Source organism: Bombina bombina, chromosome 1 (genome assembly GCF_027579735.1).
Source record: "Bombina bombina isolate aBomBom1 chromosome 1, aBomBom1.pri, whole genome shotgun sequence".
Classification (NCBI taxonomy): domain Eukaryota; kingdom Metazoa; phylum Chordata; class Amphibia; order Anura; family Bombinatoridae; genus Bombina; species Bombina bombina.
The window spans coordinates 588,714,650-588,733,754 of record NC_069499.1 but is presented as its reverse complement, the minus strand read 5'-3'; the positions used below and the strand labels follow the sequence as shown (position 1 = coordinate 588,733,754).

Here is a 19,105-nt window from a genome sequence, read left to right as displayed (position 1 = left end):
TCTAGTGATATAATGGTGCACAATTATTTGCGGAGCTTACAGTCTAGTAATATAATTGTGCAATATGCTACGTGGAGCTTACAGTCTAGTGATATAATTGTGCACCATGCTCCGTGGAGCTTACAGTCTAGTAATATATTTGTGCACCATGCTCCGTGGAGCTTACAGTCTAGTGATATAATGGTGCACAATTGTTTGTGGAGCTTACAGTCAAGTAATATAATTGTGCATCATGCTCCGTGGACCTTACAGTCTAGTGGTATAAAGGTGCACCATGCTCTGTGGAGCTTACAGTCTAGTGATATAATGGTGCACAATTATTTGTGGAGCTTACAGTCTAGTGATATAATTGTGCACCATGCTCCGTGGAGCTTACAGTCTAGTGATATAATGGTGCACAATTATTTGTGGAGCTTACAGTCTAGTAATATAATTGTGCACCATGCTCCATGGAGCTTACAGTCTAGTGATATAATGTGATATAATTGTGCTCCATGCTCCGTGGAGCTTACAGTCTAGTGATATAATGGTTCACAATTATTTGTGGAGCTTACAGTCTAGTGATATAATTGTGCACTATGCTCCGTGGAGCTTACAGTCTAGTGATATAATGGTGCACAATTATTTGTGGAGCTTACAGTCTAGTGATATAATTGTGCACCATGCTCCGTGGAGCTTACAGTCTAGTGATATAATGGTGCACAATTATTTGCGGAGCTTACAGTCTAGTAATATAATTGTGCACCATGCTACGTGGAGCTTACAGTCTAGTGATATAATTGTCCACCATGCTACGTGGAGCTTACAGTCTAGTGATATAATTGTGCATCATGCTCCGTGGAGCTTACAGTCTAGTGATATAATGGTGCACAATTATTTGTGGAGCTTACAGTCTAGTGATATAATTGTGCACTATGCTCCGTGGAGCTTACAGTCTAGTGATATAATGGTGCACAATTATTTGTGGAGCTTACAGTCTAGTGATATAATTGTGCACCATGCTCTGTGGAGCTTACAGTCTAGTGATATAATTGTGCACCATGCTCCGTGGAGCTTACAGTCTAGTAATATATTTGTGCACCATGCTCCGTGGAGCTTACAGTCTAGTGATATAATGGTGCACAATTATTTGTGGAGCTTACCATCAAGTAATATAATTGTGCACCATGCTACGTGGAGCTTACAGTCTAGTGATATAATTGTGCACCATGCTCCGTGGAGCTTACAGTCTAGTGATATAATTGTGCACCATGCTCCGTGGAGCTTACACTCTAGTGATATAATGGTGCACAATTATTTGCGGAGCTTACAGTCTAGTAATATAATTGTGCAATATGCTACGTGGAGCTTACAGTCTAGTGATATAATTGTGCACCATGCTCCGTGGAGCTTACAGTCTAGTAATATATTTGTGCACCATGCTCCGTGGAGCTTACAGTCTAGTGATATAATGGTGCACAATTGTTTGTGGAGCTTACAGTCAAGTAATATAATTGTGCACCATGCTCCGTGGAGCTTACAGTCTAGTGATATAATTGTGCATCATGCTCCGTGGACCTTACAGTCTAGTGGTATAAAGGTGCACCATGCTCTGTGGAGCTTACAGTCTAGTGGTATAATGGTGCACCATGCTCCGTGGAGCTTACAGTCTAGTGATATAATTGTGCACCATGCTCCGTGGAGCTTACAGTCTAGTGATATAATGGTGCACAATTATTTGTGGAGCTTACAGTCTAGTAATATAATTGTGCACCATGCTCCATGGAGCTTACAGTCTAGTGATATAATTGTGCTCCATGCTCCGTGGAGCTTACAGTCTAGTGATATAATGGTTCACAATTATTTGTGGAGCTTACAGTCTAGTGATATAATTGTGCACTATGCTCCGTGGAGCTTACAGTCTAGTGATATAATGGTGCACAATTATTTGTGGAGCTTACAGTCTAGTGATATAATTGTGCACCATGCTCCGTGGAGCTTACAGTCTAGTGATATAATGGTGCACAATTATTTGCGGAGCTTACAGTCTAGTAATATAATTGTGCACCATGCTACGTGGAGCTTACAGTCTAGTGATATAATTGTGCACCATGCTACGTGGAGCTTACAGTCTAGTGATATAATTGTGCATCATGCTCCGCGGAGCTTACAGTCTAGTGATATAATGGTGCACAATTATTTGTGGAGCTTACAGTCTAGTGATATAATTGTGCACTATGCTCCGTGGAGCTTACAGTCTAGTGATATAATGGTGCACAATTATTTGTGGAGCTTACAGTCTAGTGATATAATTGTGCACCATGCTCTGTGGAGCTTACAGTCTAGTAATATAATTGTGCACCATGCTCTGTGGAGCTTACAGTCTAGTAATATAATTGTGCATCATGCTCCGTGGAGCTTACAGTCTAGTGATATAATGGTGCACAATTATTTGTGGAGCTTACAGTCTAGTGATATAATTGTGCACTATGCTCCGTGGAGCTTACAGTCTAGTGATTTAATGGTGCACAATTATTTGTGGAGCTTACAGTCTAGTAATATAATTGTGCACCATGCTCCGTGGAGCTTACAGTCTAGTAATATAATTGTGCACCATGCTCCGTGGAGCTTACAGTCTAGTGATATAATGGTGCACAATTATTTGTGGAGCTTACAGTCTAGTGATATAATTGTGCACCATGCTCCATGGAGCTTACAGTCCAGTGATATAATTGTGCACCATGCTCCGTGGACCTTACAGTCTAGTGATATAATTGTGCACCATGCTCCGTGGAGCTTACAGTCTAGTGATATAATGTGATATAATTGTGCTTCATGCTCAGTGGAGCTTACAGTCTAGTGATATAATGGTTCACAATTATTTGTGGAGCTTACAGTCTAGTGATATAATTGTGCACTATGATCCGTGGAGCTTACAGTCTAGTAATATAATTGTGCACCATGCTCCATGGAGCTTACAGTCTAGTAATATAATTGTGCACCATGCTCCGTGGAGCTTACAGTCTAGTTATATAATGGTGCACAATTATTTGTGGAGCTTACATTCTAGTGATATAATTGTGCACCATGCTCCGTGGAGCTTACAGTCTAGTGATATAATGGTGCACAATTATTTGTGGAGCTTACAGTCAAGTAATATAATTGTGCACCATGCTCCGTGGAGCTTGCAGTCTAGTAATATAATTGTGCATCATGCTCCGTGGACCTTTCAGTCTAGTGATATAATTGTCCACCATGCTCCGTGGAGCTTACAGTCTAGTGATATAATGGTGCACAATTATTTGTGGAGCTTACAGTCTAGTAATATAATTGTGCACCATGCTCCGTGGAGCTTACAGTCTAGTGATATAATTGTGCATCATGCTCCGTGGACCTTACAGTCTAGTGATATAATTGTCCACCATGCTCCGTGGAGCTTACAGTCTAGTAATATAATTGTGCACCATGCTCCGTGGAGCTTACAGTCTAGTGATATAATTGTGCATCATGCTCCGTGGACCTTACAGTCTAGTGATATAATTGTCCACCATGCTCCGTGGAGCTTACAGTCTAGTAATATAATTGTGCACCATGCTCCGTGGAGCTTACAGTCTAGTGATATAATTGTGCACCATGCTCTGTGGAGCTTACAGTCTAGTGATATAATTGTCCACCATGCTCCGTGGAGCTTACAGTTTAGTGATATAATGGTGCACAATTATTTGTGGAGCTTACAGTCTAGTAATATAATGGTGCACCATGCTCCGTGGAGCTTACAGTCTAGTGATATAATGGTGCACAATTATTTGTGGAGCTTACAGTCAAGTAATATAATGGTGCACCATGCTCTGTGGAGTTTACAGTCTAGTGATTTAGTGGTGCACCATGCTCCGTGGAGCTTACAGTCTAGTGGTATAATGGTGCACCATGCTCTGTGGAGCTTACGGTCTAGTGATATAATGGTGCTCCATGTAGCTTACAGTCTAGTGGTATAATGGTGCACCATGCTCCGAGGCGCTTACAGTCTAGTGATATATTTGTGCACAATGGTCCGTGGAGCTTACAGTCTTATGATATAATTGTGCACTATGCCCCGTGGAGCTTACGGTCTAGTGATATAATGGTGCACAATGCTCTGTGGAGCTTACAGTCTAGTGATATAATTTTGCACCATGTCCCCAATGAGCTGACAGTGACCAGGTGCTTGCAGAAAAGTTAGACACATACTTTACAAACATCTTTGTCTTGTTTCTTGTTAAAACATTCAGTGAACTCAAACCCAGAGTTTAATTTGTACAGCCGCCTTTATATGTTTACAAGTCACCTTTATGCTCTGTGCACCTACTATCCAGCTTATCTTATCTCTTTACCCAGCACATGCTCAGTTGTATAAAATATTCAGAACTTTGGCAATGTACTAATGCTCTGCAACTGGTTTAAAGGGATAGTCTACTTGAAATGTGTTATTGTTTAAAAAGATAATCCCTTTATTACCCATTCCCCAGTTTTGCATAATCAACATGGTTATATTAATATACTTTTTACCTCTGTGATTACCTTGAATCGAAGCCTCTGCAGACTGCCCCCTTATCTCAGTACTATTTACAAACTTGCATTTTAGCCATTAAGTGCTGACTCATTAATAACTAAACGGGAGTGAGCACAATGTTATCTATATGACACTCAAGAAACTGACACTCAAGCACTGACTAGCTGTGGATAATTGTCAAAATGCACTGAGTGCAAGGGCATAGAAAGTAGCATAACATTTCCAAGAGAACAAAGCAAATTTGATGATAAAAGTAAATTGGAAAGTTAAAATTGCATGCCCTGTCTGAATCATGAATCTTTAATTTTCACTTGACTGTCCCTTTAAATCTGACCCTTCTTCCATTGTGACTCTGAAATTGAATGTGATCTGTCTTTAGATGTTAAAATAGGTTAAAAAGGCTCCTAAAGTGTTGTAGCTACTGCATGTTACACCTGCCACACCAGCAATCTGACTTCCTATACTCGTTCAGCTGTACATCTAGCCAGACTGAGAGTAGACTGAGTGTTTGCAGTCTAGGCAGTGGGCAGCATTTTTTTATGTATTGACGTATGATAAGTCCTATACAAGGTATTGAGGTGTTGTCATTTACACCATATATCATTATAGTGCACATTTTATTATTAAACTGTATATTCCCATTTCTGAATACTGAATTACTACTAGGCATTGCTGATACCATGTAATATCATGGTGGTGTTATGTAGTGCAAATCGTGTTACTGAACAATTATATGTATTGTAGTGTAGGATGTATAACTCCCTCATGCCTAGGTGTACGTACTATATTCTGTGATCATTGGCTTCATTTATTTTCTTCTCTATTAACAGTTTATAGGTTTACTGTGTATTCTATCTACTACTAACTGGTATATATATGTTTATGTCTTACAGGGAATGCTGCTGAAAAGAAGTGGAAAAGCTCTTAATAAGGAGTGGAAGAAGAAATATGTTACTTTGTCCGATAATGGGGTTCTAACCTACCACCCAAGTTTGCACGTGAGTTGTAGCTTATCATCCCAGCTTGTATGTAAGTTTGGATTTTGCACGTGTCATTAGACTTCAACTGCCACCTAAGTTATATGTTTGTCTTGAACTACTAGTTCATGTTTCTTGTGTCTTCATCATCTGTCACGCTGGTTCCATAGTCTTATTACTCCAGCCTGTACGTGAGTCCTGATCAACCCCACTTGCACAAGTCCAGGCCAGTCATGCCTGCTAGGTAACATATGACGTCTTTGCATCGTGTTCTGATCTCTAAACTGTCAACTCTTTCCCCGTCTTGTGCATCATTTCTGATCCCAGCTTGCATCCATCACAACATCCTGCCTATTATTTTCCAACTTTCACCCCAGCTTGATCAAAAGTTCTGAGTGACCTATCATTGCATCATGCACCTGTGTTTGGACCGTAATTTAATATGAGATCTGACCTCTCTTCTCAGTAGCTTATGTGTGTATTGGCTGAGTGTATATGCTGTGTCTTTGTATATGTGAGGGTCTGATTGTGTGTGCATTGGCTGAGTGTATATGCTGTGTCTTTATATATGTGAGGGTCTGATTGTGTGTGTATTGGCTGAGTGTATATGCTGTGTCTTTGTATATGTGAGGGTCTAATTGTGTGTGTATTGGCTGAGTGTATATGCTGTGTCTTTGTATATGTGAGGGTCTGATTGTGTGTGTATTGGCTGAGTGTATATGCTGTGTCTTTGTATATGTGAGGGTCTGATTGTGTGTGTATTGGCTGAGTGTATATGCTGTGTCTTTGTATATGTGAGGGTCTGATTGTGTGTGTATTGGCTGAGTGTATATGCTGTGTCTTTATATATGTGAGGGTCTGATTGTGTGTGTAGTGTATTGTCTGAGTGTATATGCTGTGTCTTTGTATATGTGAGGATCTGATTGTGTGTGTATTGGCTGAGTGTATATGCTGTGTCTTTGTATATGTGAGGGTCTGATTGTGTGTGTATTGGCTGAGTGTATATGCTGTGTCTTTATATATGTGAGGGTCTGATTGTGTGTGTAGTGTATTGTCTGAGTGTATATGCTGTGTCTTTGTATATGTGAGGATCTGATTGTGTGTGTATTGGCTGAGTGTATATGCTGTGTCTTTGTATATGTGAGGATCTGATTGTGTGTTTATTGGCTGAGTGTATATGCTGTGTCTTTGTATATGTGAGGGTCTGATTGTGTGTGTATTGGCTGAGTGTATATGCTGTGTTTGTGTATATGTGAGGATCTGATTGTGTGTGTATTGGCTGAGTGTATATGCTGTGTCTGTGTATATGTGAGGATCTGATTGTGTGTGTATTGGCTGAGTGTATATGCTGTGTCTGTGTATATGTGAGGATCTGATTGTGTGTTTATTGTCTGAGTGTATATGCTGTGTCTTTGTATATGTGAGGGTCTGATTGTGTGTGTATTGGCTGAGTGTATATGCTGTGTCTTTGTATATGTGAGGGTCTGATTGTGTGTGTATTGGCTGAGTGTATATGCTGTGTTTTTGTATATGTGAGGGTCTGATTGTGTGTGTATTGTCTCAGTGTATATGCTGTGTTTTTGTATATGTGAGGGTCTGATTGTGTGTGTATTGGCTGAGTGTATATGCTGTGTCTTTGTATATGTGAGGGTCTGATTGTGTGTGTATTGTCTCAGTGTATATGCTGTGTCTTTGTATATGTGAGGGTCTGATTGTGTGTGTATTGTCTCAGTGTATATGCTGTGTTTTTGTATATGTGAGGTTCTGATTGTGTGTGTATTGGCTGAGTGTATATGCTGTGTCTTTGTATATGTGAGGGTCTGATTGTGTGTATTAACTGAGGCTGTATGTTTAGAGGGACAGTAAAGACTTGTAATATAAAATGTTTAATTATTCATAGTAAAACAACTTCCATTATTTATTTTCAACCTTTTCCTGTAATTTGAATCTGAAAATCAGGCATTTTCCAGTCCTGAAAGCTGAAAGAGCTCATGGTAGTCTTCATAAGCCTTCCTAACCTTGCTACATATATCTCTCTGATTGGCCGTTTATATTTTATTCTGAAGCCAAACAATGGAGATTGTGTTAACACAATGCACAATGACAGTAGCAAGCAGCAAGCCCTGTCATCACCAGATGAAGTCCAGATTGGTTACTGCAAATAGGAAAAGTGGTGGGTAGAGTTTGATGGCTGTCAAAAACAATTGCAGCAAACAATGTGTTAATGTGTTTTACAGGGACATTAAACAGTTTGTTTCATTGTTGAAATTAAAAAGCACTAAGCAGTGGTATATACCTAACCGGAATCATTGCAATATGTATAATTTATCTATTTAAATGGCTTTTACCTTTTTATTTATTAATTTTTATCTTCTTTTTTTAAACTTTATTTGTGCAGTGTCCATTACTTCCTGTCACAGCCCTACAAGGGTGCTGTGGTCTCTACAGGAAGCTTATCTATTATTATGTCATAAAACGTCTAGAATTGATTTAGTATCAAACAGGGGGGTGTGCATTAGAAGACTTTGCGAGGATCTGATTGTGGAAGAAGGTGGCCGCTCGTGGGATTCATCTCTTTCTGAAGTCACATTTATTCTTGTGAAAGTTTAGCACACAAGGATCTGGATTTGCACAAATTCTAGTGTGTTGAACTTTCACAAGAATCCCAGGAGCGGCCGTCTTCTTCTGCATTCGGATCTTTGCAAAGGATTGGAATGCACACCCCTAGTATTAAGTGAATAGACTAGATAAAGAGGGAGTCAAATTTGCTCATGCTCAGAACTGGCAGAATGAAACTTAAGTTTCAAAAATGTTCCACTCTTATCACACTGGGGGCAGGGGCTACAGTAAGAAATTCTAAGTGCTAATTTTGCACACACAAAAAAACAAGTAAGGTGTTGTTTAAGCAATTTATTTATTTTTATGTTTACTTTAACATATTTATTTTTAGAGGAGCACTATATATTATTCTTTTAAAACTGTTTAAACTCTTATGGCGTGTTAATCTATTGGAAGACTAAAGAAAAATGTTACAATTACAAGATGTTTACTGCCTCTTTAAGCATGTTATGTGCTTATTTCTGGGTTTTGTGTTTAGCATCTGGACGTGTGTGTATTGTGTCATATTGTGTGTATGTGTACTATATTTGTATTTGCTTATTTGTGTGTGTGTCTACGTCTGTCTCTGAGTGCACTAGTTTTGCATCGCTCTGTGGCACAAGCAATATTGGTTCTTAAGTTGACTAAAGAACCCTTCCAGGTGTAGACTTCATAAGTTCTTCATTACATCCTTGTCAAAGCTGAAAAATTCCCTAATCAACAGCAATGTGTCCGTGGCCCCCTAGACCGCTGGCGGTATCCCCCCTCACTATATGCTTGCTGACGCTCCCATCTCCAGGCTGCTGATTACATTAGGCTAAGCTTCAGAGGAAATGAACCGTGTCTTATTTAGGTGCAAGTAGCTCCCACGTAACTGAGGCCTGGGGCACTTTTAAAGCATTTTATGGCATTAAAATTAGTGTTGCTTCCCTCTGTGCTGCTGTGTGTTATGCCGTACATGGAAAAGCAAAAAGCGAGAGCAGCCCCCGCTCTGCTCCCCCTCTCTACTTCCTGCATCCTTATTCTGTTCTCGATCCCTTTGCCTCACTCCTCACTCTCTGCTCCTCTTCTCATTCCCCACTTTCCTCTGCATCCCCCTTGTTTGCTGTACATTATATTCTCTCCTTGACTCCCTTATATGGTACATATCTGCTCACTAAATGCCCTTTTCCCTGCTACCCAATAAGACCTTTTTTGCCCACATTGTTCTGCACCCCATTTCCTGTTCTCTAGTTTTCTCTCCTTTCATTGCTGTTATTAGGTGGCCCTAATATTTCTTCCTGCTCTCTAAACTGCTTAATGTTCACTGCCATGCTGCCTACCCCTTATCCTGCCTGTTTGCTCCGCAGCTTTGTTTGCCTGATCCACTTTGCTCCTTTCTTTGCTTTTTGTTATCCCAGTTCTGTTCCCCTGAATGCTTGCTCCTCCATTTAATGCTGTGCACTCCATGCGCTGCTGTATTTCATTTGCTTGCCCTGCCACCCTTTTTTCTGTTCTGCCTCTCATCCTGTTTTACACAAATGCTATGCAGTTTGCTTTTAAATTACATTGAGGTAATAATGCACCCCCCACGCTGTTCTCTGGGGAGAGAGAGAACAACATTCTATACAAGGACAAATTTAAATGATAAGCCAAGAGGAGCTCTTGTAATCAGCCCTTGGCAACCAGAAGTACAGCTCCTCACATTTTTAGAGAGCCTTGTCTATCTGGGGAAAACCCAGCCCTCTGAACAGAGTGAGAGACAAACCTCAGGCTGGTGAGTTACAAGATTCTGGCCAGTTCCTGTGATAAGTGGAAGTCTGACACCTTTCATTCGAAGTTTAGTACCTAACCAGGAATGTAGCCTATCAGCTAACATATGAGAAAAGGACGTGCTGAGTGGGCACCTCACATATTTCTCATTAAAAAAAGAGCCTAAGATATAGAGTTGGTGTCTGACACTTTTCTGGTGGAGAGTTAACCCCTTTCTGGTGCAGAGTAGATACCTGACCCCTTATGTGGTGGGATGTTGGAGCCTAACCCTTTTGTGGTGGGTAGTCAGAGCCTAACCCTTTTGTGGTAGGGATTTGGTGCCTGGCTCTTTGTTGGTGAGCACAGCCCTTTACTGAAGGCGATCTGAAGTTGGTTTGGGCTCTTTAAACATGGCCTCTTCCTGTTGGTGAGCTGTTGATATTACATCAGAGCCTAGCCAGTCCTGGTATGTGCAGAAGAGGGTACTCTTCCTTTCTGAAGCCTGGAACATGGAGGTAGCTGCGTATGCAGTTTGTAAGTTGGCTGTTCTCTGTAGCTGTATTATCTTCCCTCTGTAGCATATTATGTGTTCACTGATAATGTTAGACACTTCTGTGCCATGTAAACTATTGGACACCGCACCGTGTTCACTGTTTGTCTGCAGTTAGCAAAGCCTATGGTTTGACTTGGGTAAGAAGTTTTACAGCCGTCTGCAGGATAATATAGCTTCCTTTGCTATTTGTCTGCCTGTCTGCGCTTGCAAATTGTTGCTGCTTTAAGAAGCTGCCCCGGGGTTAGATCAGCATTCTCCCTCGTACACCTCCCTCCCCTAGAATAAAACTGCTTTTTTCCTCCTAGACCCAGAGAGAGACCCCTACAAGGTGACAGGCACAGGGTATGAGGCGGCAGCTAGACCCAACAGAGACCCTGCTGTCCTGGTGAAGATCCCCCTGCCACTGCGCAGTGTGTGCCTCTGCTCCTCACCACAGCTCATTTGCATCTGGGACATCAATTAGCATGTTTGTTGAGGCTAATTGAATGAAACTCAATCATAGCCCTTAATTGCTTGCCTATGTAAAAAGAAATCACATTAATGCAGCTAATTAAGTGTATGGCAATAAGATGCAACATAATTAGGAAGTGGGATGTTAACCCATTCTCTGTGAGGAGCTTACAAAACATATAAATGTTTTTGTGTTTGGGGTTGTATATCAATATTTGTATGTAACTATATTGTGTTACTAGGTGTATGTTTTTGTGACTGTGCTTATGTTTATGGACGTGTAATCTGTTTATAAATATTACTCTGTGTGTACAACAGTACAGATCTCTTAAAAAGCACACTCTTGAAAAGCCAGTTAAAGTGGAAAACAAGTTTTAAAGCGTTTAACTAAAAATGTAAATTCCTTTATTTGTTAGATCATTCTCCCCCCCCCCCCCACCACCACTAATGGTTCATTTCAGTCTTTCCAATATTCTCTTACAATATACAAAGACTGAGAAATCCTTGTTGTGCGATTTGGTAAGATTTACATCTAAAATCAAAATGAACAGGAAATTATTTTCCATAAGAAGAAAGTGGCTGCAAATTATTTCATCTCTTTATACATTTGTCAATTCCTATCCTGACCACTACCGATGGAGCATGCAATAGTGATGAATACAGGTTTAATGAATCTAGACCATTTGGCTGTTGAATTACTTACTTTCTACATACCAGACAAGTATCCGGCAAAGGGTCCCTCATTTATCAGCTTCTACGAAATTGATGAAAATTTTAAATCTTCAACGTTCGTTAGCAGCCAAAAATGATCGCCAGGCTCCACCCACTGCTTGCATGTCTAGATGAGTATGTGAAGTTGTCTACATGATCAACTCGTGAATAAGTTACCTTACTCGCATATGCTGATTTGCGCCTAATCATTCCCCAATGCTGTGTGAGATAACAGTATGTTACAAAAATGTCTCAATTATAATATCCATATATAATAAATATAGTATAAACATTTATTCATTTAATTCTTGGCAATTTTAAATAATCATTGCATTTACTATGAAAGTTTACTAGCATTTGAGTAGAATAGAAAAAGAGGAAGCACTCTCAAGGCTTAAGTGTGGTCCTATACAAAGCTCTAAAATGATAAATTTAAAACATTTTTAATATAACATGTATAATAAAATACAACATATGTGTATATATATATATATATATATATATATATATATATATATATATATATATATATATATATATATATGTGTGTGTGTGTATAAAAATTCAAAGATAGTCATTGCACTTAGTACTATGAAAGTGCCTTGAAAGGTAGTCCAGCCTTAAAGGGACAGTCAAGTCCAAAATAAACTTTCATGATTCAGATAGGACATGTAATTTTAAACAACTTTCCAATTTACTTTTATCACCAAATTTGCTTTGTTCTCTTGGTATTCTTAGTTGAAAGCTAAACCTAGGAGGTTCATATGCTAATTTCTTAGACCTTGAAGGCCGCCTCTAATCTAAATGCATTTTAATAGTTTTTCACCACTAGAGGGCATTAGTTATTGTGTTTCATATAGATAACATTGAGCTCATGCTCGTAAATTTACCATGGAGGCAGCTCTAATTGGCTAAAATGCAAGTCTGTCAAAAGAACTGAAATAAGGGGTCTTCTGCCGAGGCTTAGATACAAGGTAATTAAAGAGGTAAACCTTGTATAATTATAACTGTGTTGGTTATGCAAAACTGGGTAATTGGTAATTAAGGGATTATCTTTCTTTTAAAACAACAAAAATTCTGGTGTTGACTGTCCCTTTAAACTCTTTGAGTTCCCACACACCTTTGATCTTTACTGACCTTTGATCTATCACTGACAATATTGCACTGTGTTTTTCTTATAGGTAAATCCTTTTTGTATATAATTTTGGACAAAGAGAAGGACAATATTTTCTACACATTTTTAATAAAAATAATACTTCTTCACTTGTACACATGCAGCTTTATTCTTCTTTACTTGTACATACACATGCAGCTTTATACTTCTTCACTTGTACATACACATGCAGCTTTATACTTCTGCACTTGTACATACACATGCAGCTTTATACTTCTTTACTTGTACATACATATGCAGCTTTATACTTCTTCACTTGTACATACACATGCAGCTTTATACGTCTGCACTTGTACATACACATGCAGCTTTATACTTCTGCACTTGTACATACACATGCAGCTTTGTATTTCTTCACTTGTACATACATATGCAGCTTTGTACTTCTTTACTTGTACATATACATGCAGCGTTATACTTCTTTACTTGCACATACACATGCAGCTTTATACTTCTTTACTTGTACATACACATTTACTTGTACATACACATGCAGCTTTATACTTCTTCACTTGTACATACACATGCAGCTTTATACTTCTTCACTTGTACATACACATGCAGCGTTATACTTCTTTACTTGCACATACACATGCAGCTTTATACTTCTTCACTTGTACATACACATGCAGCTTTATACTTCTGCACTTGTACATACACATGCAGCTTTATACTTCTGCACTTGTACATACACATGCAGCTTTATACTTCTGCACTTGTACATACACATGCAGCTTTGTACTTCTGCACTTGTACATACACATACAGCTTTATACTTCTTCACTTGTACATACACATGCAGCTTTGTACTTCTTTACTTGTGCATACACATGCAGCTTTGTACTTCTTTACTTGTACATACACATGCAGCTTTATACTTCTGCACTTGTACATACACATGCAGCGTTATACTTCTTCACTTGTACATACACATGTAGCGTTATACTTCTGCACTTGTACATACACATGCAGCTTTATACTTCTGCACTTGTATATACACATGCAGCTTTATACTTCTTCACTTGTACATACACATGCAGCTTTATACTTCTTCACTTGTACATACACATGCAGCTTTGTACTTCTGCACTTGTACATACACATGCAGCTTTATACTTCTGCACTTGTACATACACATGCAGATTTGTACTTCTTTACTTGTACATACACATGCAGCTTTATACTTCTTTACTTGTACATACACGTGCAGCTTTATACTTCTTCACTTGTACATACACACGCAGCTTTGTACTTCTTTACTTGTACATACACATGCAGCTTTGTACTTCTTCACTTGTACATACACATGCAGCTTTGTACTTCTTTACTTGTACATACACATGCAGCTTTATACTTCTTTACTTGTACATACACATGCAGCTTTATACTTCTTTACTTGTACATACACATGCAGCTTTATACTTCTTTACTTGTACATACACATGCAGCTTTATACTTCTTTACTTGTACATACACATGCAGCTTTATACTTCTTTACTTGTACATACACATGCAGCTTTATATTTCTTTACTTGTACATACACATGCAGCTTTGTACTTCTGCACTTGTACATACACATGCAGCTTTATACTTCTTCACTTGTACATACACATGCAGCGTTATACTTCTGCACTTGTACATACACATGCAGCTTTATACTTCTGCACTTGTACATACACATGCAGCTTTATACTTCTTCACTTCTACATACACATGCAGCTTTGTACTTCTGCACTTGTACATACACATGCAGCTTTATACTTCTTCACTTGTACATACACATGCAGCGTTATACTTCTGCACTTGTACATACACATGCAGCTTTATACTTCTGCATTTGTACATACACATGCAGCTTTATAATTCTGCACTTATATATACACATGCAGCTTTATACTTCTGCACTTGTATATGCATGCAGAGATCATACATACATTTTTTTATCATGCACGCTGCCACTTGGTGTTTGAAGCTTACAGTTTGTTCTCATGCACACACAGCTTCACATGCACTTATGTGTATAGGTTTATGTATTCACAAATTCTAACATTTTTATGTTTATCTTCTCACATATTGTCCTTTATGCACAGCTTCTCAGATGTTCTTTGTATGCATAACTTCTCATGTATAGTGTTGGCAAATGTACTCTTCCCAACTGGCCTACTTCAAGTGATTTCTTTGTTTCCAGAGCCCTTGTCGAGCTAATGGTTTTTGCAATTAATTCTTTTTAAGGCTTTTAAGGGGACTGACTGCATCTTTAGGAGAGGGGACTTTCAAGTATTGCCCCAGAGTCTTGTTAAGTGCTGTTTAGCTTACAAGTGCTGAGCATCCTCCTTTTGACTGGCTAAGGGTATCATCATATTTGATGTGGTATAGTTTCTATGTTAACAGTGGTTGAGTGTTGATGTTTGTATTTGCATATCTTTGGCAGTCTGATGCACACATCTGTGAGGTGAGATAAGGACTGTGTGTTTGTGCGTGTAAGGTGAATTTGTGCATAGGAGAGGTCAGACTGTTTTTGTGGAATTTAATTCTACTTGTTATATATTTGTGTCTGTGTGTGTACACAAATATGCTTTTGTGTGTGTGTGTATCATATCTCGGTCTGTGGGTATGCAATAGAGTTTAGCGTAATTGATCATTTTCTCTTTTTGATAACTGTGTGTGATGGCAGGCTGCCTGTGTGTACTTGTGTATGCACCTGATCCTGTTTAGTTGTGGCGAATGTGTATTAAATAGCTTAGTTTGGCTTTGTGTTTGTATGTGGCACATCAGTCTGTCTGTGTGTGTCTTGTTTGTACATGCTTGAGCTGTGTGTGTGTGATGGCAGGCTGCCTGTGTGTACTTGTGTATACATCTGATCCTGTTTAGTTGTGGCGAATGTGTATTAAATATCTTAGTTTGGCTTTGTGTTTGTATGTGGCACATCAGCCTGTCTGTGTGTGTCTTGTTTGTACATGCTTGAGCTGTGTGTGTGTGATGGCAGGCTGCCTGTGTGTACTTGTGTATGCACCTGATCCTGTTTAGTTGTGGCGAATGTGTATTAAATAGCTTAGTTTGGCTTTGTGTTTGTATGTGGCACATCAGTCTGTCTGTGTGTGTCTTGTTTGTACATGCTTGAGCTGTGTGTGTGTTGGAAGGTGGTAAAATAATATTAAATCTGTGTGCCTTTAATAGTTTTTAGTCAGTGTGTGGGAGTAAAAGGGATTTTATTTATAATTTAGTCCACTCTGTGTTTCAGGACTACATGCAGAATGTTCATGGGAAGGAAATAGATCTCCTCAGGACCACAGTGAAAGTTCCAGGGAAGAGGCCGCCACGGGCTACCTCCTCTTGTGCTCCTATTGCAAGCCCCAAGACCAATGGCTTGACCAAAGAGCTCAGCGGGCTCCAGATCTCTCCTAACACAGGTGTGCTCTGTTCTCATGGTTAGGGGCACCATACACCTTGTACAATTACAAGAAAGTCTTGTTGTCTTGCTAACAAAAAAAATACAGACAAGTCTAAACATTCTTAAAACAAATTAACATCTTTTTTCTTGTAATTGTTTTTTCATAGCCAAACCACTTTTGTTTTGTTTGGAGGAACCAATCTTCCTTGAATCTGCAGATAATAAGGCTAGTCACAATTGTTTTATTAGTATAAAGTACATTGTTATCCACTGAAGCAAATTAGGGAAACATATGTAGCTGGGTTAGCCTCAGGAAGTCTGCAGTTCGACTCTGAGAATTAGAAAATCCACAATTTACTAAATGAAATTACATTAAAAGGGGACTAACTTAATAATGAAAGTATCTCGCAAAGGTGTTTTACGCTGCATAACTAAACATTTTGTATTCAAATCTCAATAGAAAAAAAAACATCTTCCACATGGGGCATATATGGCCTATTAGAGATTATTTACTCATCCTTATTTTAATTCAGAATAATGTGTAGCTCTAAGCCATTCTAATCCATGTCAATAGCTGCTGTCTGATTAAGTTAACCCGTCTGAATTATATATGAGAATGAGCGAGAAAATCTGATTTCTTTCCCACAAGAAACTATACAAAATGGTTGTTTCTCATACTTTTAATGGTGGTTTTTGCAGTATTTACAAAAAAAAAATATAGAAGTAAAAGATAGAAATCAAATTTACTTATTGATTAATGCATATACAGTATAATGTATTACTGATGATAAATAGCTAATGTGTTAGAATGCAGCTTCTTTTTACATAATCATTAATATAAATTCAGAATATCCATAAATAATTATTTCATATAATTTAGAGTACATTTTTAATTTACAATTATTAGTGTGTAAACACTTAAAGGGGCATGAAACCCAAATGTTTTCTTTCATGATTCAGATAGAGCATGCGATTTTCCAATTTACTTATATTATTTAATTTGCTTCATTCTTTTGGAATCCTTTGTTGAAAAACATATCTAAATAGGCCCAGTAGCTGCTGATTGGTGGCTTCTACACATTTGCCTTGTTTGATTGGCTCACCCATGTGCATTGCTATTTCTTCAACAAAGGATATCTGAAGAATGAAGCAAATTAAATAATAGAAGTTAATTGGAATGTGGTTTAAAATCGTATTCTCTATCTGAATCACAAAAGAAAACATTTGAGTTTCATGTCCCTTTAATTGCAATCATAAAGTAATATTCTAGATACTGTATTTTAGTTATGTCCAGTTTCATAGTTTAAAAAAAGAGATCTAAGTTATATTTTAACTTCTTTTTTTTTTATTACGCCAAAATATATTATTTGTGTGTAAGCTGAGCAGGCACAAAAATGTAACCCTGAGAAGGAAAAACTCTGCAAATGCTGTTCAAAAGATAATGGAATGGGTGTAAAGAGATCAAAGCTGCTAAAAAGTCCAACAATCTGGTGCTAAGTCCCTGTGATAACTAGGGGTGTGTATTTGTATCCTTTTAGGGATCCTATTGTGGAAGAAGCTTTTACTCTTATGAAAGTTCAACACTCTAGATTTGCACACATCCTAGTGTGTTGAACTTTCACAAGAATATATGCAACTCTGAAAAGAGCCGAATCCCACAAGCCGCGGCCACCTTCTTCCGCTTTCGGATCTGAATGCACAGTCCTAGTGATAACCGTGTTGTCTAATGGTTTTCAAACTGGAACTGTCTGTAAATGATAAACCCAGTGAAAAACCTTACAAGGAGCTTGTAATGGATTGAAATAGACCTTAACTTTTTCAAAAGAATCTTCAAATATTCGGCAATAAGCTGTAGAGAAAACCTTGTTCCCCTTCACAATTAATGAGTGAGTAAACCACAGATTATTTTGGAGTTAACTACAACATAAAGTTTATGCTTTTATATCATATGAATGTTATATATTGCACACAGAATCCCCATCATCAAATGCAACAACTCCAGTATCTGTATTTTGTGTATTGGTTGATTCTGAGGAACATGTCTGTGATCCTTGCTATGTATATGGTGATATAACATTATTTCATGATTTAGGTAGAACATAAAATTTTAAGCAACTTTCCAGTTTACTTTTATTATTAAATGTGCTTTATTCTCTTGGTATCCTTTTTTGAAGGAGCAGCAGTGCACTACTGAGATCGAGCTTAACACATCTGGTGAACCAATGACTAGACATTTATGTGCATTGCTGCTCCTAAGCCTACTTATGTATGCTTTTCAACAAATGCATTTCCTGATTTTTTTTTATCCCAAAGTGGGACTCCGCTCAAGGTTCTAGTGAGCGGGTCTTGTTTTTCAAATGCGCTTTGTGGGCGCGCTGTCTAGTCCAAGCCTGCCCGATCGCACCATTGAATTGAGTGCAGATTGCTCCCACTCTGACCTGGTAGCAGGAGCAAGCTACATTCACTTAAATGGCGCAATCGGGCAAGCTGTGGCTAGACAGCGTGCCCATGAAGCGCATTTGAAAAACAAAACCCGCTCAGTAGAACCTTGAGCGGAGTCCAACTTTGGGATGAAAAAATCAGGAAATGCTTTAGATGTATAAAGGTGCCGCTAAGATAATGCTATATAATTCTGCACTATATCATTATTTTGAATGTTTACTGTCCCTTTAATCAAGTCCAATTGTGACTTAATTGTCCCTTTAAATATTTTTCCTTCTATAACCCTTAAGGCAAAGAAAATCTATAAGATAGTGTATTGTGTGTCATCTCTACCTTTTTATGGATTTTGAGTGCTGTTTTGTGTTTCACATAACTATAACTCTACTGCATCATGTCATTTTCCGTTCTTGTGGGTTGGAGCCTCTAAGCTGTTTCTGTCCCACTCAGTTAATGTGACGCTATTAATTAACTGATCCAGTTATCTGGAGTGCGATCCATACCCCCTGCAGTGTTATACACAGCTCAGTGACATACAAGAGTCCGAGGGTC

The 19,105-nt window shown here is 38.5% G+C and overlaps 1 protein-coding gene across 2 annotated transcripts in view; it reads left to right on the top strand.

The window, feature by feature from the left end:
* The window catches only part of LOC128645682 (arf-GAP with GTPase, ANK repeat and PH domain-containing protein 1-like), a 607,927-nt gene that overhangs the window by 563,255 nt on the left and 25,567 nt on the right, over nucleotides 1–19,105 (top strand). For both annotated transcript variants that reach the window (XM_053698867.1, XM_053698866.1), the window contains exons 10-11: nucleotides 5,422–5,526; nucleotides 15,965–16,133. In XM_053698867.1, the coding sequence (XP_053554842.1) occupies nucleotides 5,422–5,526; nucleotides 15,965–16,133 (274 nt within the window). The remainder of the gene's footprint in view (nucleotides 1–5,421; nucleotides 5,527–15,964; nucleotides 16,134–19,105) is intronic.